Source organism: Cinclus cinclus, chromosome 5 (genome assembly GCF_963662255.1).
Source record: "Cinclus cinclus chromosome 5, bCinCin1.1, whole genome shotgun sequence".
Lineage (NCBI taxonomy): Eukaryota > Metazoa > Chordata > Aves > Passeriformes > Cinclidae > Cinclus > Cinclus cinclus.
In genome coordinates this window covers 38,877,518-38,901,714 of record NC_085050.1, presented here as the reverse complement: position 1 = coordinate 38,901,714, position 24,197 = coordinate 38,877,518, and the positions used below count along the sequence as shown (strand labels likewise).

General features: G+C 36.9%; 1 protein-coding gene across 1 annotated transcript in view; it reads left to right on the top strand.

The window, feature by feature from the left end:
• Positions 1 to 21,981, top strand: part of CPE (carboxypeptidase E) — a 54,704-nt gene extending 32,723 nt beyond the window's left edge. The window contains 8 exon segments of the mRNA XM_062492859.1: positions 5,805 to 6,001; positions 7,780 to 7,947; positions 8,876 to 8,993; positions 10,025 to 10,207; positions 15,986 to 16,125; positions 18,133 to 18,232; positions 20,588 to 20,706; positions 21,883 to 21,981. Of these exon segments, the coding sequence (XP_062348843.1) occupies positions 5,805 to 6,001; positions 7,780 to 7,947; positions 8,876 to 8,993; positions 10,025 to 10,207; positions 15,986 to 16,125; positions 18,133 to 18,232; positions 20,588 to 20,706; positions 21,883 to 21,981 (1,124 nt within the window).
• Positions 21,982 to 24,197: the final 2,216 nt, after the last annotated feature.

Here is a 24,197-nt window from a genome sequence, read left to right as displayed (position 1 = left end):
GAGTTTTGTGCTCTGCCACAGACCGGTAAGGATGGTTCATGGATTGGTAAGGGTGGAAGCCAATTTCATGCTTGGTATCTTAGGAAACTCGTCTTTGGAGCTGAGCTAATGACACTTGCTGCTGTAACACAAAGGGATTCTGTAAATGTAAAGTCCTATGTAGTTTTCTTAGGGCAGGAGAAATATATGTTATAAAACTAATTTGGTTAATCCAGATGTATATAGAGAAGGCTATTTGTTGCTTCTAAAATGCCAGTGATTTTTTTAAATCTGTTTTGAACTTGAGAGGCCTTTTTAACACATTTACACAAAATGAGAGGTTTGTGCATATCACATCTCACTGTTTCTTATTAAGTTAAAAAGGGTTTGATGAAATAAATAAACTTGTTTTGCTTTACAAGTGATTTGCTATGATTTAAATAATCATCACCACCTGTATTGGACAGAACCATAAGTTTGTGTGCAGTAACACTAATCTAGTAGCCAAAAATTGTTGTATTCTGGGGTAAAGCAGGTGGGCTTTTCCCAAAACACTGGATGCAGTGCTACATTGTGCAGCACTTCAGTGTAACTGCAGCATATTGCGGAGAGATCACAGGGATGTGGCAGCGAAGAGCTGTAGGTGGGGACTGGAGGAGCTGAGCAGATGCTTTGCCCACTTTTTGTGGGAGGCTGTGCCAAGTCCTGTAGCTGCTGGGGTGAGAGTGGGCTGTTGGAAACCTGGAGAAAGCACTGAGTCATCCAGAACTTTTGTGGTGGAAATAGCTGTTGGGCATGAGGTAATCTGTCTGGAGAATTTAATTTCCAATGCAAGGACACGTAAGATCCTAGTTTGAAGCCCAACTCACAGGCTTTGTGCTCAATAGAATGGAGATTGCATCTTGATTTGTACCTGTCAAGGCCAGCAGAAACAGCTGCTGCTTGTGAGCTTTCACTCCAATGTGTTGTAAAGAATTTATTGTTAGCTTCAATTTTAAGCAGTAGCGTTCAAGTAATTATGAAAATTTGCAGAAAGAGCTTGAAACTGATTTTAAATCATAGCTGTTAAGAGTATATGTGTTTTTTTTAAAGCAAGAGGTAGCCAAAAGATCTTTGATTTTCTTTTCATCTTGTTTTCTTTGTATTATCCAGCAGTTAATGGCAAGAAAGGAAAACACTAGTTTTTTCAAAAATCTTTGGTGTTGACTGTTGACCTGTTTCTGCTTTCATGCAAGCCACCTGTGGAACTTCCAGTAGTTTCTTGTTCAGCAAGGTTAGACCAATGCTATCATCTTAATAAATGCTGTCCTAAATTTACAGACAGCCTATCCAGTGATCTAGAAACTAATACTGCATTGTGGCTCTGTCTTCCAATGTCTTTATGATCAACATTTTCATTGAAATGCTGTTATGAGGCGTGGTTTACAGATATTAGAAATCTAAATTTTCTGATTTGTTCACTTTTCTGTCTTGCATCTTCATTTATTCTTCTACTCTCTTTTTCTTCATATTTGAAGGAGAAACCCATTTTGTAATCTTTGGTTTCCCATGTAGTTGATCTTCAGATAATTTTTTTCTCTTTGAAATATTAATAAAAATTTGGAGTGTAAAAAAGACTTCTATAACATTTAATAAATTACTTTCTTGTCAGTAAGGTTCTGAGATTTTTTTCTGCCATTTATCTACAAGAGAAGTTTGCTGGTTGCTATATTAACAATTACAAAATACTGTAAGTAATCAGAAACACTAAATTTGTTATTTCAGGAATGTCATTGGCTTTTGCATAAGAAACACAGGAAAGCAGAAGGACTCAATTTTTAAGGATATTTGAGGCTGGTTTGCAGAAGAGTTCCTTAAGCACTTGCCAGGACTTAATTGTTTTTCTCTCATATGGCTTTCAGTTCTGTGGGTGAGATCCTGTACATTTTAGGGTTAACTGCTTGACATTAGACCATGGCTAGTGGCATGATATTGCCTTGACTCATACAGGATATATAATTAGTAGGTGGTAAATTTTTGTCCCTACGTTTTAGAAAATTACTGTCTTTACTGTACAAATACAGCCTGACCTGAAAATGGCAGTGGTTAGTCACTGTTAATTGGATAACCTGTCTGGCATTAATGATGTGCAAGCTGTTCCTAAGAAACTATGGAAGACCTTTGAAGACAGTAACTGCAGAAGTGAATGGTGACATTCGCAATGTTTGCCAGGCACCAGAAAAGCATGACATTTTAAAATATTTTTTTCCTCAATCGTTTATCAGGTTGTAATGAATGTACTGCACATAGTCTACCTAAGAGGGATGTAAAAGCCTTCTAAAAGCCATAATGATGTGATGGCTTAGGTTTCACCAGAATTACTAAGATATTTATAAACTTGATTGCTGCATTTCATTCCTTACGTTAGAATTTGCTCATGTGTTCCTTATCACAAACTTCTGTATTTGAGCTGAAATTAGGTCTAAGCATTTACAAATGCCCTACATTGTTTGCAAGACATACTTCTGCTACTGTGAATGACAGGCTATTTTTTGTCAAGATATATAGTCAGAAAATTAATAAAATCCATTAAAGAAGAATTTTAAATATTCAGACAATGTAAATGTTCCTTTGCGTTTATTTTATCTTAGACCAGGGAATCCATGAAAACAATCTTACTTTTTTCTGTGGGGGTCAAAGAGATGAGAAAAGGCAGATACTGTTTCTTAAAGCTTCTTCTGTAAGGCCAGTTCTGCAGTGAAAGTTTCTCTACTAGTTTGAAGACACCTTTTAAAAGTTCTTCATCAAATTGACATTTACAGAGTCTTTTAATTAAAAAAAAAAATAGAGTTCTATGAGGCAATTGCAGTTACAGAACCTTACGAAGGGTGATTAAGGTCTGCATTAAATGGCTCATGAAGGATTAAAGGGAAGAGCAGCTCTTCCTCTAGCTAAGTAGCGTGCTGGCCACAGGTGACGCGGGGGCTGTTTTCTCCATGGGCTGGGCTGTTTTCCAGAGAAGGCTGAAACTTGGTAGAAACGGTGTGGCAGGACATACTCTATGACTAGACCAGGGAAACCATTAAGTGCTGAGGTTGAATGACCTGATTGCTGGCACCCTTGGCAGCAATGCAGTGGAGGCACAGCAGCAGCTGCTGGTTCTTTTGGGTGCAGTAGTGGGCACAGAATGCTGGCTGCATTGCACTGATGAAATTAAGGAGTTTTCCTAAGATTTTTGGATGCAGTATGAAATTCAGTACTTATATTGAGCAAAACCCCAGTATTTCTTTGGTTGCTATGCTTAGAATTCAGAAAGTAGGGCTAGGAGCTGATAGAAGTGTGGACAGGTGTGTCCAGGGATCCTTTTCCTTTGCGTCCAGAGGATGGATAGGAGATGGGGGTTTTTTTTGCTTCAGAGACAGGGATAAGAAAATGCCTTAGGGAGAGAAAATATAAGTACAGAATTTACATTTTGAAGCAGGGCTGTTGTTCAGATCTCTGTTATCTTGTTATTTGTTTTATATTTCTTTTAGATACTTTAACTAATCTTTAACTCTTGATTTGCTAGCAAAAGTTAGGAGTTGTGCTGACACCTCAGAGCTAAGACAATTCTTTGAATACTGGTTTCACATTTTGTTCTATGAGTTGTATAATTTATCTTTATCACTCCAGAAACTGTCATTGTTCCCTTTCACTGAAAATCACTCCCTTGTTTGTGGTGTTGGGAAGTACTGTTCTCCTGACAAGCTCTCCGTGACACGATGATTGGTATATTTGACCTAAGGAAAATGGGGCTGACCTCTTCAATCACTTTTTATAGGAAACAATTTCTATATTTCCAGTGACTCATTACCTCTCCCTGGCTTATTTGGGATGGGCCATTACTACTGAAGATACAAAGCTGTACTCTTGGTTCACTGTGGACCAGGTGTGACTGTTTCCATGATCCCTTCTAAACACTGTTAAGGATTGTTTGGGGGGAAGGCCAAGTAATACCCTGTGGGAAACATATGTTTCTCTTTACTCATTTGAACCAGGCCTGTAAAATTCAAGTGGATGAGAAAGGTGGGGGATTAATGCACAGGTGTGGGAATCAGAAGAAAATGTTTCTCCTTCAGGCTTCCTTAGGTGCACTCTAGGGAAAAGCACAGGTGCAAAATGCAGCTGTGTTCATGTTTACGGGAGTAACAATTTTTGCCTGTTAGCCTGTGAAGCATTTTCCCTGTGACATGCCAATGTACATGTGTGCGAGTATTCTGAGTACACGTGATGTGCAGTGCTGCGTATTTCATTGTATAGTATCCATCTGTTTTCATGGGATCCTGTTGATTGCATGGTCTGATTACTCTTGATGATTAAACCTCTTGCACTCCCTGGTACTAGCACATAGAAAGAAAGGGTAAATAGGATCTCAGTGCCAAAAGAGGAAATGTAGGGGTTTAGTCACAGTAATGGCATTCTGTCTGTCAGATAAAATGAAACTGTTTAGCTCAAATTTGGAAAGTTTTAAACCTGTCTAGCAAAGTATTTCAGGGATTAATCCATATTTATAAAACCCATTTAGCTGGAAGGAAAGGAAGCCATGGTATTAATAGCACTATGTGTGCTAACATCTTATCACTGGATTAAGGTTAACAAGCAGAGACTGAAGGGTCATAAATAGATACGGCTGCATGCTTGATTAGCAATTACTTAGGTCTTGTTTGTGTAACATTTTTCCTGGCTTGAATTTACCCCTTTAATAGTGCTAAAGGCTGTCACGAAGTGTGGTTGAAGACTATCCAGAGCCTATAATTAACTGAATGTTTGATTAAAGCAGTTACAACAGAACTGCATTTTGAAATGAAAAGCATAAGGGAAAAGGAGCTTCAGCCTAGAAAATAGCATATTCCTCATTTTAGTTCCAGGATATCACTCCTGATCTTGTTCAGTTATTTCCATGTACACTAAAACTTCTGTATAATGAGGGCCCAAAATGTAGTCTTTTAAAAGGTAAATCCTTCACTGCTCCGTAACACATATGCTGTGTGGTTTTAATGGCCATGGTCATGAGAATGAGACTAGCAGTTGGGAATATTGTATGGCTTTTTTATGCGGAGAATATATATGGAATATATATGTTACACATTTAATATGTGTATTGTATGGCTATGCAATATGTATAAAATCTACATTAAATATACACATAAACATTCAATAAAGATTTTATATATATATATATATATAGAATATTTAAGAATATATTAAGTTCTGTTTATTAGAATGTTAAATGGAAATTATTGATTTTATGAGTTAGGTTGTTGCAATTCATGAAGTCTGAGCTGAATATCCAAAACACCTGCTGAGTAAGATTTTTCAGATCACTGCAATCAACAGCTGTTCGCTTGCATTGCTTTCCTTAAAGAATTGCATTGTAATGCATGTGTAGTAGAATAAGTTTAACCTAATCTTGGAGAGAACAGCTAAGATGATAAGCTCTGTTAGTGTTGGTTTATATATTTTAAAACTTCATAATCAAGAGACACTTTTGTAGTATTGATGCATCAACTACATTAGATCACAACAGTAGTAATGCTAATGTCGGTGCCTAGCATTATTTTGGCACACTGTGTTCTCTTCTCTTCTTCTCACTCTGCCTTTGGCAAACAGCTGAATATTAATTAGCATTTGTTAAGCCAGAGTTTAGAAAAAGCCCTAAATCCCTTTTTCTAAAGGAGGTTTGAAACTTGGGAATACCATGCCCAGTTGTAGTAATAGTCATACCCAGATCTCAGGTGTGCTGTGTGATCCAGTCCATGGGTGATTTTATATGTTGTTCTAAGATGTGTTCTTCCTTTTTCTTGCAGGAGAGCCAGAATTTAAATATGTTGGGAATATGCATGGGAATGAAGCTGTTGGAAGGGAGTTGCTCATCTTCTTGGCGCAGTACTTGTGTAACGAATACCAGAAAGGAAATGATACTATTATCAACTTGATCCATAGCACACGTATCCATATCATGCCATCTTTGAACCCAGATGGCTTTGAGAAGGCAGCATCCCAGGTTTGTAAGGCTGTGTGTATAAGAAGAGCTATCAATGTCTGTCAGCTTTATCATAATGGCTCTTGGATTAAGAGTTTTACAGATTCATGGATTCCTGGTGGTGATTGTTGAATGGAACAACAAAACCAGAGTATTTCGTAATAGTACAGTAGGCTTGTTATGTTTGACAAGGAGAATTTTATGCTTGACTTTTCAACAAGTAGCCTTCTCTCCTGTGATTTTAAAATACAATTATGTTTATGTTACATGCATATCCTTTTGTCTAAGCTCACTGACTGAACTGCCTCTTAAACACACAAGTTCCTAAACTAGTAATAAGCGATGTTACAAAAGTGCTAGAAAAGGGAAAGTTTGTTTTCTTTAAGGATATTCCCATGCAAATACACTTAAAGAAATATTCACATTCATCAGAGCTTGGTCCCAAAAACAACAAACTCTGTTTTTTAAAATATGGATATTAATTTAATGAGCCATTTTTTAATATTCATAACTTTGATTCTTAATTTCATGTATGAGGTACTTTAATTAAGGTACTAATCAAGAAAACTTAGTATGCATTTTAGGGTGATGACTCAGTCAAGAAACATAATGCATTAATGCATAATTAGCAAATGGAAGTCAAATAGTAATCCTGTTATACAGATTCTGGTGTATATTTTGTAATAGAGGAAAAAAAATCCTTGCTTACAAGGTATATTTATTTTTTAAATTAATATTGAAATGTTGAAAGTCCTCATGTGGCTATTTATGATTAAATAAGTCAAACCTTATTAAGATCTGTATTAAACTGATTCTCATGAAGTATTTAAGAATACACAGAGACTCTTTATATTCTGTCGCACATCCCCCTCTCGTGGCAGTGAAGCAGAAGCTGTCCTCAGATTGGTATGGCATTTTGCTACTTTGAATTCTCTCTCTGCAAAGGTTCTGTAATATTATTTGAAACCTTTGCTCATTAGCCAAAGTACACCTGATTTTATATAGCTGCCTTAAAATTTATATACGATTTATAAGATTCAATTTAGTACTGCTGTTCTGATTTAGAATATTTGATCCTCTATACAGAGTGTGATAGCAGATTCAATATACCCCAATAACCAAACTTACCCTACATTAAAGAATACTGAAAGATTACAGAGAGAAGCTAGTGAAAACTATGCTTTGTGAAGGGCATTTCCTTAATGAAATCTAAAACTTATTTTAGAGAATCAGTTTAAAGAAATAGTTTTGCAGAAATTCTCATTGCTGCCATTTCAGTGTACAAGGCTGACAGACACAATGAAAGATTCAAATAAAGATTAAGGTCCTCCTTTACCCTGAAGTTATTTAGAGGAACTTGAAACAAGTGCAAACATTCCCTGTGTCTTCCAGATAAATCTACAGGTGCTGTTGCTACAGGTCACTGTTGCTGAAGTGAGATCTGTAATTCATAGTCAGGGTATGAGGCAGTGGGGAAAAGCCAAGTCTTGGAGAAAGACTCCACTGGCACCAAAAAATCTGATACTGCTGGTAATTTTACTCATTCTTATTCCAAGTGTGCCATTTGAGAACAAGCCTGTCCTGCAAGAACCTCAGTGAAATAGAGGTTGATCTTGTCCCTATGGAGCTCTAGGAATGAATAGGGGTGATTGACTCAGTTGTTGGTTTCTCAGGAGTTTTTTCTCCCAGATGATCCCTTATTCTCAAGCAGATGGTAAGGGAACATACCCATATAAAGCTTGATATGTAATCTGAATCTACTCATCTCCCTTCTTCTTGTGTTCCCTTTCCTCATTTAGCCTGGTGAACTTAAGGACTGGTTTGTTGGTCGAAGCAATGCCCAAGGAATAGATCTAAACCGAAATTTTCCTGATCTTGATAGGATAGTTTACATTAATGAGAAAGAAGGTGGCCCAAACAACCATCTTCTGAAGAACATGAAAAAAGCTGTGGACCAGAATCCCAAGGTAAGTAGGGGCTGAATGCTGGGTCACTGACATGCCCACCTCTTCCCTTTTATGTAAGCAAACAGTAGTGACCCCTAAGTGCTGTGTGTATGGTCTTTATTGTTCATGTTGTTCTGAATATTTTGTTCATTTTGCTAAATTTATCCATCTGAAGCTTCTTGATTTTTTTCCTCAAAATGGATGGCTGTAGTAAATCCATCTTAATCCTTACACAATTTCTCAGACGAAAGATATTTTCTGGGTTTTTTTTTGTATAGCCTTCTCTCTTGATTTTAAGATGGTTTTCCAAATATTCTGCATTTTTACCATTGCCAGAAATACACTTGTGTATTATGCTTAATTATATTGCTAGCTAGATAGCTATTCTCACATACAACAAATGCATTTTTGTGAAGTTTAAGCCTTTAATATGCAGCTGTATATCTGGAGGGATTTTTATCTTCTTGTGTTTATCCCCAGAGGAGTTTCTAGAAAATCGAGTGTTGTGACTGCAGTCCCATAGGATTGTGGCCTTAATGGCTGTGTTCTGTCCTCAAATTCAAAATAATAATAAGGTAATTTTACTTTCCATGCAGAGAAAAGACTGCACCGACATTTTTTTTTAATTATTTTATTTTCCTTTATTTAAAATTGTGTAGGTTTTTTTTATCCGTTATGGGAAGAAGTAAAAGATGGAGATTGCTTTTTGTGTCTTATTCTTAGATAGCTGATACCTAAGTTGTGGACTTAGATTAATCCACTTATGTATAATATAATTATAAATCTAATGTAAGCACTTACTTATTTTTCTCTGAAGCCAGAATAAAATTACTGTTCACTTAGCTGTCTTGCACAGTGTATGTGGAAATTATTAAGCCCAAACATTTGATTGAATGTTTTCACACTGGATTGTTGATTTGTAACTGCTGGTAACGATATTTTGTTGTAGCTTGCTCCTGAAACAAAAGGTGTCATTCACTGGATTATGGATATTCCTTTTGTGCTCTCTGCCAATCTTCATGGAGGAGACCTTGTTGCAAATTATCCTTATGATGAGACTCGGAGTGGTATGTAAATAGAAGTTCACATGAAATAGTAGGAGATAGAAATTTCCTTCTACACTTACTTCACTGCTACCTTAGATCCATTTTATAAACCTTGCAAACAAAACCATAGAACCCTGAAAAACCATATAAAAATTGAAAAAAATATAAACAATATTTATAGTCATTGCCTTGTAATGACTTATTTTATTATGCTAATCCCATGTTTAAAGCTAGTCCTTGTAGGACCACATTTTCTAGTTCTGAAGATAATATTTTGTTTCAGTAGATTTATATGACAAAAATGAGGTAATACCTGAGGGAATCACAGTGCCTCAGATATAATAATCAAGGCAACTTAGTTCTTAAATTAGCTGGGGCTGTTTGTACCCTGTTAAAAGAAGTGAGAAAGATGTGTCTAGGTTGAGGTTTCTTGCACCTGTAAAAAATGAATTTCTGAAAACAGTAGTGTGCTAACAGAAACAACTATCACCATTGCCATTTTCTGTATTGGTCCCTTATAAAAAGGATCACCTTGTGGCATAGATGTTATCATAAAGTATACAGCAGTATTAGGTTTTTTTCTCCTACTATGGGATGAACACATGTCTGAAGTTTAATGAAATTACATTGTTTGTGATTCTTTTCTCTCAGTCGACTTAATCACAGTTTAATTGAAAATCCTTCTAATATCCACCTATAATACTCTCTAGGGAGACATCTGTGTTTTTGAGCTATGCATTCTTCTAAAAATATCTAAAGCCTAGAATATCTTAGGTTTTTCGGTGCACTTTTAAAGTAGTATTTTTGTAAACATTGAGACTGTTGTGATTAGCCTCTTTAATTATAGGGCAACAATTGATGAAGTAATGGGGAAACGTTCATGTTAAAAAGATAATGCTGTAGTAATGCTTGTGATGCTGTAGGACACCTACCTGTGTACATAGTATTTTTAGGCACGGTTCTGTTGTGCAGTGCTGGTGATCTAAGTTGTGAGCCTAATCACTATGACTGCCCTTTTAATCCTTGTTCCTGGAATTTCTTTTCTTCCCTAGGCAGTGCTCATGAGTACAGCTCCTGCCCTGATGATGCTATTTTTCAAAGCCTGGCTCGCAGTTATTCTTCTTTTAACCCTGCTATGTCTGATCCAAACAGACCACCGTGTCGTAAAAATGATGATGACAGCAGCTTTGTGGATGGAACAACTAATGGTGGTGCATGGTACAGTGTCCCAGGAGGTGAGCCCATCCCACAGGAGTTCCTTCTGAGCTTGAGTTATTGTCATCCACAACTTTTGGTCTGCTTAAGGCTAAATCAAAGGCTGGTCACTCACCACAGTACATCTATAAAATTGGATAAAGCTCACTGTGATAACTATTAAAGTACTCCTTTTCATTGCTTTTTCTACAGTGTTTCTTCAGGCTCCAGGTCACTGCAAATTTAATAGTTCTACAGAGGCTGAGTGATACACTCTACTATCATGAAATATTAAGGGAGTTGGGGGGGGGGGGGGGGGGAAGGGGTTAAGGAAAGAGTGAAAAATCCCCTGACAAACCCTCATTAGAGCAGGCTGCTGATGGTTCATTTGAACCTCAATAGTGAAGGCATCCAAGCTGAAGGAAGTGGGGAAGCCTGGTTGCCTGATACAAGTCTTGGGATATCTAAGTCTTAGAGTGGTCTGTCTCTGTTAAACTTGGAATGAAAACTGAGCTGAAGATTTCTGAGCCAGCTTGTGTTGGAATGATTTCCCTGTGCTTTGGCTTTGTTGATTTATGCTGGATAACTTTGAACACACGTAACTGTTTTATTCTTTGTTCTTCTCTTGATATTCAGTTACAGTCACTGAGTGAATTTTAAATTTTTACCTGAAGTGAGTAGGAATCTCTCAAAGCATTAGACAGCCTAAGTGGTAGCCTAACTCTGCTTCTCTTCCAGTAAAGGTGGTACTAAAAGAAGATATTTAAACTCCTGTGAAGAAATTAGAAACAGAACAACTGTGGTTGTTGGTAGTACTCACACAGCCAGTGATCACCAGGGGCTGAGTGTGAAGTGAAATATTGAAATTTGTGAATGTAACTAAAACCCCAAAATATCTCTTTGTGTGAGGCTTTTCATACTTTGAAAAGTTGAATTGTAACCGTTTTACTTTGAATTTGAACCATATAAACATGCTTGAAAACTAAAGTTTGCATAACCTGAAGAAAAAAATTAATATAAAAAAATACTGAGAATTTTAATGGTAAAAAAATTGTTTCAATTCACTTAAATTTTATCTTAATGAAATATTAAATATTAGCTATAAAAGTGTGGACATATTTAACTTCAGCTTGTTTTTCCTTAAGAAAATGCTGTGAAAAGCAGTTTTTCCATTGTTTTGATGAAATGCTTTGATTCTGATTAAACTGCATATGGCAAAGACACATTTTTCCACTGGAAAAAGTTTTTGGAAAGTTTGATTTTCTCTTTTTGAATCTTATTTTAAGTTAGACTGCTGATTCCCCAAGTGAGGCCTTTATTTTTCTCATATTTGTACAGACATTAATAGGCAGGAATCCTAGTGCTAAACAGGATCTATCATCTTAATATCGTGCAGCTAATAAAAAATAGAGAGACAACAATATACTTGGACCATACAGATTGAATCTATTATTGGTTTGGGGGTTTTTTTTAAGTGTAGAAACCACCTGGCAAGCTATGACTTTTGAACAAAACCTCCATGGTAGTGTTTGCTGACTTAAAAAGAGCAAGTATAATTTAGTGAAAACAGTTCTGCTCATTATATGTCTAGTGCTAAGGCAAATAACTAAACTTCTCAGTTCAAGTGAAAATTTTCTGGGAAGTTATAATCTGAAAAGCTCCATCTGAAAACCAAAATGTAGCAGTTAAAGTTATTGATGGTATCAGAGTGCATATGGTAATGAACTCAAAGGTAGCAGCAGCATAAGCTACTGAAAAGCCATTTATGTTTCTTTAGGGAAAGTATTCCACTATGCATCCTTGCCAGAGTTAGGTATATATCAAAAGAAATTCAGAAGACCTTGTCTCTACTGTATCTGCTCCTGCTGGAGCTAAGGTGGCACTTCTCTACCTTTGCACGCTTGGGTTCCTTTGGGCTTTTGTCCCCCACTTTCGCCTTTTCCCTTCCTTTCTCACTCTTCTACTGAAGATTCCTTTCTGCACTGAACACAGCTCTAGTATCCACTCCTACCCATTATCTGCCTCTATTCCTGGTCATCTCTTAGGTTCTGCCTTTGACAGTACCTTATCAGACCAAGAGCTCTGACCTAGAAAAGAATGATTTTTCATTCTAATGAATTACTATAGGTGCTGTTGCCCTACAAAGCTTATTATGGTGCCCCCAGCTGTGCAACATCAATTCGTTGCCCATGTAATTGATCCTCAGGGACTTGTACCTTCTGTAAAAGACAGGTGAGCCAGCAGCCATCTTCACTGGTTCTTCAGTCTGCAGGGGTAGTATATGATGGCTCTCTTGTGACTCTGGGTTGCTTTTCGTGTCTTTCTGAATACCTGGTTTCTTTTAGTAGGAAGGCTGAACATTTGTGGCAGAGACATCTGCTAACAGTCCTTGGCTCGAACTGGAAGTAAGGAGGAACCCTCCATTGCATTCATGAGGTTTTACTCAGTATTGCTGTTTGGTAGTTACTTCCTTCTGTAGAATAGGGGTACAGAGAAAAGCTTCCCAAGAGCACCTTTGTGCTAAGTCTGTGGCCATCTGTAACATGATGCTGTTACACTTGTAGTAGTTGTCATCTGTAATTAGTTGATCCATGTGGGTTTTTCAGAGACGGCAAGCAAAGATGTAATTCTTCTGTGTTCAGGAATGGCTCTTTTAGCCATCAGACTCTGGGGAGAAACAAGTTTGTACATAAAAACCATGTTGTTTTTAATGGAGGCCTTCTCTCTATCAAGATGTAATTAATTATTTCACTCATGTACAAGAAAGCCAAACTAAATTTGCACAAACAACTTTAATTTTGGCATTTCCTTAGCTGTTGACTGTGTAACTTTTCAACATTCTTAATGATTTTTTAATGTATCTTTTGTGTGGAGCACCTATCTCGAACCATAAGTGAGAAGAACAAATAGTAATTACTACTGAGCCACATGCCTGTTCTGCTTTTTCTGTCATTACAGAGTCACCTGAGTCTAATCAGATTCATGTCATTACAAACATAGCTTTTCAAATCAGCTTGCATTGCTGTACTATTAGGCTATTGTTTAAGTGTCTTTTTTTAATTTTCAGGTACTCTCAAATCACCCTTGGCCTTCAGCTGATTCCTAACTTGGACTACTGGTTTTGGAAGCAGTGTTAGGTTTTTTTAAGGATTTCACTAAACAGTAATGTAGGAGGTGTTCATGTTCTCCCCATTGAAGTACATTCTATCCTGCTAAAGGTTGCTGTCTTTTCTATGTGTGGAAACTGAATTAACTTAGTGCTGTAGCTTGCAGTTCAAAGTCTTAAGTAGTTCTGATGCCTGAATGCCAGGGACACACCCTGCATTCCACTTTATTTATTAATTTTGTTATTTTTTAATTAAAACCTGAATAACTTAATTTTTTTTCCCAAATTCTAAGCTTGCTTTTGTAAGCACTGACACTGTAGACCCTCAGTCACTGGAGTAGTGGAACAGAGAAGTTTTTGTGTTCTCAGTTCCAAAGTCCTACTCATGGTCAGCAATAAAGGGCATTTATTTCTGAATCTCAGTTGCATCTGAGGTATCTAAGCCCTTCTAATCTTCAGAGAGCAGTTCCTGTGAAAATGTGGGAAAGTTAGTGCTACACTTGGTCACAGCGAGAGGCTTTGGGAGTTTGGTGATGTGCTTGCATGTGATACGTGCCGTGGAGAAGGCACTTTGAGGACTTGACCGGTGGCAGCAAAGTTGCTGCATTATTGAATAAATCTTCAGAAATGTTTTGGTTTCTTGCTTTTTGCACCTAAGCACCATAGTGAAGAGGGAGGTAAAGGGTGCGCAGCCCAGTGCACTCCAGATTACATATGTGGTAGACCATAGTTTAGATCTTGCCCAGCTTCATTCTGTCTCCCAGAGATTCAGATCATCTCCTGCAGTTCAGTGATTCAAATGACAATTATTTTCAGGAGCAACGCACAAACCTTGGACAAGGCCAGAAACAAACTATAGGATATGGACATTGCGCACAAAGCTGGAAAATATAATGCTTCTTTATTCTGTTCTTGGGAAACTAGGGCATCCCTGAGTAATATTTTGGGAGGAAAGAGAAATTTTCTGAGAATTGGAACAGTAATGGTTAAGAATTACTGTCACCACAGTAAAATTACATCGTGCCCTTTGGCTCCCTGTTCTCCTCTTCATGCATTCTTTCTTTCTTTTAGAAGAAGTACAGAAATCAACAAAAGCAGCATTATCTCGTGTCCAGAATAGATGCATGATAGTCAGCACTGCTGTCAGGATTTTACTTGTGACTCCACTGCTCACTTGCTATGTATTGCTGAATGGTCCATCTAAGAGTTCTGCCTGCTGGAACATCAAAGCCATCCCTCCCAGGAGCCTTTGCCTTCCATATAATTTTTCTTAAAAAAAAAAAAAAAATGTTTAGAAACAAAAAGGCTCTTTAGCAATCAGAAAAATCCCTGTGCAGTCAGTAGTTGGGAGTCTTGTTGTCTGGTTGGCAGAAAAGAACCTCTTCACCCTAATGTGTTGGCAAAATCCCACCTGACTCAGTCTGTTTGCTGTCCTCAGGGTTCTCTTTGGGATGTGACATCAGCCCTCTGGGCAGTTATGGACTTGTGAACAACACTGGTGCTTAGTAAAGACACTGCCTCAGGTCTCATATAGCTTGCAAAGCGGAGCACAGGGCTGAATGGATTAGCTGTCCTAGAAACACTTCTAAATCCCTCAGTGACCTCCATGGGAGTGCTCAACAGGCTTGATAGCCACTTTCTGTTCAGACCTCCATGTGGGAATCCACTGACTCTGCGAGCTAGACAGACTGGGAACGTGAGGGATCGTCCTACATCAGCTTCTGCAAAGCATATATTTATAACACTCCTGGGGATGGCCACTGTCTCTTTCCAGTTGGTTGATCCAGTTACAAAACTGGAAATCTCCTAGGATTTTGGTTGACCAATTCAAGCAAATAGCCAATATACCCATGTACTAAGAGGAGGGGCTCAGAAAAGTAAAAGAATGCATATTATTCATCAAGTTTTTATTCCTAGTGATGATGCCACTATGCCATTTATGTTTTAAAATTTCAATTATTAAAATTGCATTTACAGTGATGTTTCTCCTCTCTTTCAAAGGCTATCTACTATTGGTTTTTCAGAGGCATTGAGTTGAAGAAACCCTACCCATACAAAAATTTCCATGTAAATAAATTTTATAGGAAGTTTTATTTTGTATTTTTTCAGTGGAGAATAGTTGAAATCTATGCAGAACATCATGACAAGGAAATGTTTTCCATATAAAATGTTACTAATGCAAAATGTTATGTTTTAAAAAAAAAAACCGAGCACATTTTTGACCCATCTTTATAAATCTCTTTTTCAGTGTTACTTTATTATGTTTAATTTGCTTTATAATTAATTGTTATTCTTCTTGGCATACAAGGTGAGCATCTTTTGTTGGTTATTTTTTTCAAATGGAAGTATTTTAGCCATAATCTGAAATAATTTTCTTTCCCAAAGAGAAAAAATGTAATTTCTACTTCACTATGCAAGAATGTGTGAACTAAGAGTATACAGGTCGTGTGACGCATCAAGTAGAAATATACAGCTGATTTATCAAGGCTTTTCTAAACTTTCTCTGGGAAGAAAATGCATTTTAGAATTATTTGTCCTATTGGTTTCTCTGATTTAAAGCTTCTGAATTCAAAATTAAGCAGATGGAGTGGAGTTACATCAATTGTCTTTATAGCTGTTCTTTTCTTGGTAGTCACATCATTTCATGTGTCCCCCCTTACTTACTTCAGAGTACTGCAAAATGCATCACTACCTCTCTTTTCTGGCATTGCAGGAATGCAGGATTTCAATTACCTCAGCAGCAACTGCTTTGAAATCACAGTGGAGCTCAGCTGTGAAAAATTCCCACCTGAAGAAACTCTGAAGGGCTACTGGGAGGACAACAAGAACTCTCTTATAAATTACATTGAGCAGGTAGCACAGAAGAGGCCAGCAAAACTAGTTATTGTGCATAAAGCTTCTGAACTTTGTGCTTTGTGAACATCTAATTCAAAATATCATATTTATCCAGATGTTACTTTAATTCTTATTTGTCCTGTGGTGGTAAATTCTGTGTGATATTTCTAACTAATTGGATGAAGAATGGAAAAGAAGGACAAATTTCCAGTATAGAATGCTTCTCACACTGCTTAAGCTGTAGTAGACACTTAATTTAAATTACTTGTTTTGGGTTCCTCAATGAAAAAAAATACAAATCTTCATAGTCTATGATTGACTCCCCCAACACCGGTGCGTGTGCTCAGAAAGATGGATTGGTCTCTGCAGATATTCCAGTGTGTGTGCAGATGTGGGATGGATCATTCTATGGATGTACAGGAACCTGGGCAGCTGGATTAGACCATATAGAATTCCTGAAACCTGAACATTATAGTTAAAAATTACAAATATATATTATATCATTAGTGATTGCACACCTGAGACTGTGAAATGAGAAACACACTTTGTTAGCAGAGCAAATCAATCAATACATTCATTTCTTTAAGGACTTAATTATGCCGAAATGCTTTCGTTAGCGAGAAATCTGAAATATTTTGAATATTTGAAGTGTTACACTGTTTTGTTAAAACATTATCTTTAGGCTGAGGTAAAACTGTACTTGTCCTGCGGGTTTTTACCCATATGGAATCCATCTCAAGTTGTTCAGCTCCTCTACACAGGAGTTAATTTTCTCTGATTCATGCAAAGCTATGTTGTCACTGCATTTTCAAAATTGTTCATGTATAAGACACTATTTTGCCAACTTCCTTTGTTCCTGCAGAGCTACTGGCTTTATCCTTGAAGTTCAGATGGTCTGTTTGGCATTAGTTTTTATCTTCTTTCAGAATAAGATGATGAGGTCTATGCTCCAGCTCCCCTGGGAGTGCTGAGGAGAGTGCACATACATAATTTCTGCTTTTCCAAAGCTTCTCCCACAGTGTATATTAGAAGAATCTGAACAAAACCATAGCAGCTGAATGCACCATATAGGTTCATAAAGGGGAGGATCAATATCTCAAAATAAACTCAGGATCCACAAGTCTTTTCAAAGGACACAGAATCTGAGAGAACCTGAACTTCACAGTACTTTGCTGCTTTGTTTCCAGGCTCCCAGTGAGGTGCATCCCAACATCCCCTCATCCCCAGCACCAAGAGTTCCCTGTTTCTGGACATGAAAAGGAAGTCACTTGGATTCTCAGTCTCTTGCTTCTGAGGAGTTTGCTTTCAGACTGTGCTTAAGATGCACTGGCAGTAATGGTCTCTCTGCACATTGAGATCATATCAGTGCTTTAATTTCATATATAGTGGGAGCAGACAGATTAGGTACTGCTGGGGCTGGTACCCAGAGCATGAAGGAGCAAGGACATCCATCACCCACCACTGCTCTTCTCCCACAGTCCAGGAGGGAAGTGTTGTGACTCTGTGGTCCCAGCTCACAGAACTGGATGCTTTGGGTGTGCAATAGAAAGCTCAAGAATCTCACAGAGGGATTGTGCACTGAAGTCCAAGTGACTGCATTTACTTAGCTAATGCTTTACCTTTAAGAAGTTATGTCATTAGCTCTACATTCTTACAGTTGATGAAACTTTAAAAAAGAGGTTTCTGTAGGCTGTTCTTCCAAGCTTTTCCATGCATTCATGAATCCCCAGTATGACAAAGAGTTGAAGGTCAATGTTTGTGTGTATTATGATTTGCTGTGTATTTCTGAGAATTACTTGCATTGAACAGATATATTATTATAACTCCCTGCTGAATTATTTTTCCTCTTCACTCTGTGTTCCATTATGATATTTAGTATTTATCCTTGATAGCGGTTAGCCTATAGACTGTGGGGTTCATAGCATGCTTTGTTAGATATATCAGTAGATATTCCATTGCCAAAAAATGCCATATTTTCTTAAGAATTTTTTATTTACCATTTGTCGGTGACCTTATTTATTTTAGATTCATCGAGGAGTGAAGGGTTTTGTTAAAGATCTTCAGGGCAATCCAATAGCAAATGCTACAATTTCTGTGGAGGGAATAAGCCATGATGTTACATCAGGTGAGTGTGGTACCTCAGCAGTGCTTTTCCTTGGATTAGCAACCTGGAGCCATTTCACATCTTTTAAACTGCAGCTTTAAGGGAGCAAAAGTTTGAAGCCAGGATGGTACGTTGTGCCTCAAAAAGTTTGTTGCCCACAGGATTTCATGAATCTTTCACTTGTATTTTGCTCTCAGAGTAACTGAGACTGTTATTTTTTTTTTTGACTTCATGGATCTCTGTTGTAAATTGGTTTGGGTGCCTCTTGGTTATTAGTGCTCTAGTCTGACTTCTGATTTGTGAAGCAAATAGTGTTTCACAGCTCTGACAGGATTTAAAGCCCTGTCAACTGTGCTGTTTTTAGTTTGAAGGCTAAATTTTAAGTCCAAAAGTGTTACAATTTTCACAATGCAGTCATACCTTTTGGTATGCAAAATCTTGACAGATTTCCAATTTACATAATTTCCTTCAGGAAAGATAAAATCTCTCTGCTGTTACAATTACATGATGTTTCTTTCAGAAGGGTGATTCGAAAAGATTAAAGCATTGTGCTGGTTGGTGTTGACAGAAAAGATGTGTCACCTCTTCAGTGATGTTGTGCTTTGTTGTAGGAAGTAGTTCAGAAGGTAGCTCATACAGTGCTGCTTTCACCAACTTTTTAACCAACTTTCAGCCTTCCCTGTACACCTATGCTCTCCTATCCTGAATGACATTTTCTTTTATTTGCAAAAGATACTGATTAGAAAAACAATAAGTAGATGTCACTGCTTTATGCATGAGCTTATTTTATGGTCATTTTCTCGATATGTCTCACTATACTGTCACAGAAATGCAGAATATTATGAAGCAGGACTGGTAGAATACCCAGTCACCTCTGACTTGTGTTTGCACATTACCTGCAAAGAGATCGCCAGCACTTCTACCAAGCAGGAGACCAGTCTGTGAAAACATTGGTTACCTTCTGTCACTGTAAACAAAAAGGCAAAATGTATAGAGACTGGAAATAAATATTCAGGCAAAATAGAAAGGGAATAATCTGTGCAAAGAAGTGTTTTGAGGTACAAGAGGTGAGGTATGTGAGAGAGGAGCTCATGCTTCTATGATACAAAAATTGCATCTAATCCTGTATCTTTTCACATCATTATGTGTGTATAAGACTGAAAGTCATGTATTGTCAAAACAGGGATGAAAACAAGTACTTGAAAATTAGCACTGTCAAAATGAAGGAGACAAATGCTTCGGCTTCTCTTCTGCTTCTTTATTCATGAGTTGAAGCTGTGCTTTGTTCCAGGGACAGGAATTAGAATAGATCATTGCTGTAGTTCTTCTGCAGTATTTTTTTCCCATTGTTTCATGAAGAGAAAAAGCTGGGAACAACTGGACTGACTAGTGGCATTTTTTTGACCATGCAAATAGGAGATATTTAAGTAATATTTCCCTTTTTACAGTGTAGCTGCAGATGTGGCAGAGAAGCGTTTAAGGGACTAATACAAAGAGCATGGCCAAGTCTTCTAAATGGCACTGCTAGCTGAACTTTAGAATAGCCCTGCAATGTTTTCTGGAGGTAGAGAAATTCAAATTATTGGCCTGTGACAAATTAGATCATTGCCTACTGCTGGTGCAGGGAAGATCTGAGTCTTTGAGGAAATGCCATTTCTAGGGAAGGTGATGATGAATTCTGATGCTGTGACTTGAAAGATAATCTGTAGTAACAGTGCAGTAGTAGGAGCCTTTCTTTGACCTGAGTAGATCAAGCTTCCACTTCTTCATTTCTCTGAACCAAATGAAAAAACCCTTGACAATGCCTGGATGCTGAAACATGTAGATAATGATGCTTCAAGGGTGATACACATTCAGTACTCTAGGAAATTATGATTTATAGTCTTTTCTGAAAGATGAGAAAGGTAGTCCCACATATTTAAATTTGATGAGGATAAAATTTATTCACACTTGGATTATCAAAATACTGAAGAACATTAAAAATCTGTATCACATTGCACAGAATCTCAGACACTTGGCATGGATTTTACATTGGCTGGTGGGTGATTCTAAGGTGGAATAATGTCCTATATTGTCCTTTTCTTCAGTGTGATGGAGAGCCTTCAGTCTTAGCAGGCAAAATCTTTCATGGGGACTCCAGCACAACTTCAAAATTTAAATCTTTTTTTTTTTTATTACCTGAAAGGAAGCAAATATGGTATGTATATATATGTACAGCTTTTACTGAAGGAAAAAAGGAAGAAAGAAGGAAGAATCCTTTCAGGCAGTCAAAAAGAAAGCACTGACAGGAATATAAAAGATTAACATGAGCCTTTATTCTTAGCTGTGTAATTAGTCTTATACATATTTATTTGATTCTTTTCTTCTTCTCTACAGCCAAGGATGGTGATTACTGGAGATTGCTTGTACCTGGAAATTACAAAGTTACAGCCTCAGCACCAGGCTATCTAGCAATAACTAAAAAAGTGGCTGTGCCCTTCAGCCCTGCTGTTGTGGTAGGTGCTCACATGTGTTGGTTTATTGTCTATTATATCTTTAAAAGGTCCCTTTTCCCCTCATGGTATACATGTAAGCAGGAGGTGATTTTTCAGACTACTCTAGAACATGCTAATTTAGAAAGTCTGGAAATTACTCTTCCAACACTTGATGTGCCAGCCACTGAGAGTTATCTCACTGTAAATTCTTTTAATCTCTTGGTGTTCTTAGTTATAATAAAAATACACAGAGAAGGGTAATACTGAGATACTTAAATATGTTGTTGGTACATGTCTGAATAGCCAGTCAGAAGATTACAGAATATCTTTTAATAGCACAACATAAAAAATAGGAGATGTTGAGGTTCTGATTGGGACATATTTTTAATTTAATTTGTCAAATGACTACCTGCTTAGGTTAAAACCAGTGGTCAGCTTCATGCAGAAACATAGCAGAGGGCCACTGATTTGCACAGATACCCAGTATGTGAGGTTAATAAGACCTGGACTGCACCTAAGGTTTCAGAAGCATTTTTAATTCACTCTAAGTACAGATATGGAGGTATTTAAAATAAATGCTATTTCACTAGTGTGAATCGTATGTTAAGATATACTAAGCTAGCACATTGTATCTACATTAATGAGCTATGTGTTAGGAAAAGCTCCCTGGATCTTTTTGATGGCTTAAAATTGAATGCATGTTTTGATATGCTGGGGATCTGCAGTGCTAGCTGAGATTAGCTCATCTGGTTAGAGAATGGAGCTCATGAGGGTTGAACTTGATGACTCTCCCGAGTCCCTTCCAACTCAGAATATCCTGTGATCTGTGTTGGCAATATGCTGATGATATTTTTTATAATATGCCATACGATTTGCATGGCTGGCTGTTACTCAGTTTTAATTTCATTGGCCCATACTTTTTGAAATTTTTAGTCAAGTCAAATGCAAGTGGACAGATGTCTGGTTCTTTAGGAAATTTTGCTCACCTGTGTGTATTTTTAGGTAAGTTACTGTACTGATATACTATTGTTGCACATATTTAAATCAGCTTCAAAACACTTTGGAATAAACCCAGCCTAAACCAGAAGGTACCTTATGTTTGTGTTAAGCATCTTCTTTCAGTAAATTACTCTTAAAAGCCTAATTATTCTCTGTCTGAAAGTCTTACTGATGTTCTTGATTGTTTCTCTTAATCAGGTTGATTTTGAACTGGAGTCATTGTCTGAAAGAAAAGAAGAGGAAAAAGAAGAGTTGATGGAATGGTGGAAGATGATGTCAGAAACATTAAATTTTTAAATGAGGATTTTGGCTTTACAGCTTTTAATCTATTATATGTTAACTTAGTATAATGTACTGTGGAAACTCCCTATATTCTAGATTTTGTGCACTTCACAATAATTAACTTTGAATTTTTCAGTCATCTTTTGATTAATATGATTACAAATAACTACTAGCCTCCTAGGTAGATAAACAAGTTAATAATTTTCTTTCATATTGTTATAGAAAATTTACTCTTCTATAAAAATCAGAAAAAACGAATGAATATGCAGCCTATATGACAGTAAAATCTGTTGTGTATTATTTGCAAGTTCAGAATATGTAGGTTAACACTTGATTTTAGAAAAGAAATACGCTGTAGTCACTTAACCGATTCTACCAGAAATATTTGATAGTGCATAGTAGTAGACAGTGCTCTTCACTGAGTTCTATAATGGATGTTATTGAAAAGATTCATAATAACAGTGTGTGGTGTAATCATGTTTTACAAGGATTAAAATTCAGTATAAATCTTTGTATGTCTCTGGTGTTGGAGCTATTTAAATATGTAAGAAACATAAGCTGACTTCATTTTAAAAAGCAGAAAGAATCTGCATAAACTCTTATTAAAGATGGCATAGAATGAATTCAGGAAAAAACAGAGTTTTATTCCTTGAACAGTTGATAATGTTTGAAGGTGAGGTTTTAATTATTTCTCATCAGTTGTTAAGCAAATTAGGAATTCCAAGTGGAAGAAGAGCTAGTGCATCTCATTTATATGCTGCTTGTGTTTGTTTTACAGTAAGAAAAGAAATCATTTCAGGCAATGTTTTAATTAAATAATTGCCTTTCAACAATCTTTACTTGTATCAGTGGTGTCTAGATAATCAGTTAAAAGTTCATCTTTTCACTGAAGGCTATCAAAATATTACAGTTTAGACAATGAAATGGAAGTCTACTGAGATTGTATTTTTAATGTTGCAAGTCAAGAATGGATTTTTTTCAAGCTCTGTTTCTTCTACTAGTCTTATCTACAACTAGAAATAAGTGAATTTTTTTCAATGTGGTAAAATTTTCAGAAAATTGTTGAAGAGGATACAAAAACAACTTTGTTTTAAAACAATTCTTTTTGGTCCCTTTTTTGGTTGTTTATATTTTAATTAACATGTTATAGTATTTTGGCTGAATGAAATTTGCAGAGCCAGGGAAGGAATACACATGGACCATAGTAGGTGCAAGTTTGATAAAATTCTTCGGAAATGACTCCTGGTATGCTACTTGAGATAAGCTAAGCATCTCATCTGTTTGAAAGCTTACATGTATTGCTTGTCTATTTTAATTCAGGATCAGATATTTGATACAGATTTCCTTCCTCTGTTTCTTTAATACCACTCTCTGTGTTTTGATTAGCATATTATTTTAGCTGATGCTTGTTTGGAACCAATCAAGAGTGCACTACTACTCTCCTGCTGTAAGTGAAAAAGTCACATAGTCAGGTGTAGGATCCAAATTTACCTCCTTTGGGTATTTAAAAATTTACTGCGAATACTTTTATTCTGAGAATTTAAAATTATTCAATATAAGTAGCACTTGAGCCTTTTAAGGAACAGGCCAAGGTTTGAGACACAATGGTAAACCAAACAGCAATAAAAAAACATAAGCTTTCTCTGATCAAGAGTTTGTGATGTAACCTGCAGCTCATTTTGGTTGTAAATATTTAACTCCAAATTTCAGAGGAAATTTACTTACTATGAGTCATTATATAGTGTTGAGCTTTGAATCTTCATTGCAATGCAAAACCCCAGTGGCAAATAAAGAATCTTATCTGAATGTGTCTTAAAAACACCTTGTGGCTAGCTGTGCACAGGAGCGTGCATTAAGGATGCCTGGTTATGCCAGCTTGGGTGTCTGTGACAATTTGAAAGGCCTAGATGTAGCACAAAACACACTCTGTGTCTGTAAGTAATGATCTTGTTTTTAACTAAACCAGGTGAAGTTGAAGCAAATGGCATAAAAATGAATTGTAACAAGATGTTGCTGTCATGTGGGCAAATGGCTACAGGAGTGTAAACTAATGTAATAAGGCAAGTGTATATTTGTACAGAACACCCTGGTCTGCCTCTTCCAAACCTAAGAATTTCAATCCAAATAACAGTTCATAGTACGATGCCTGACATGCATTCAGTCTTCCTGTGGCATAATTAGAGCAGACATTACATCAAAGTGATCTCATAACAGGTTTCTAATCCATACCT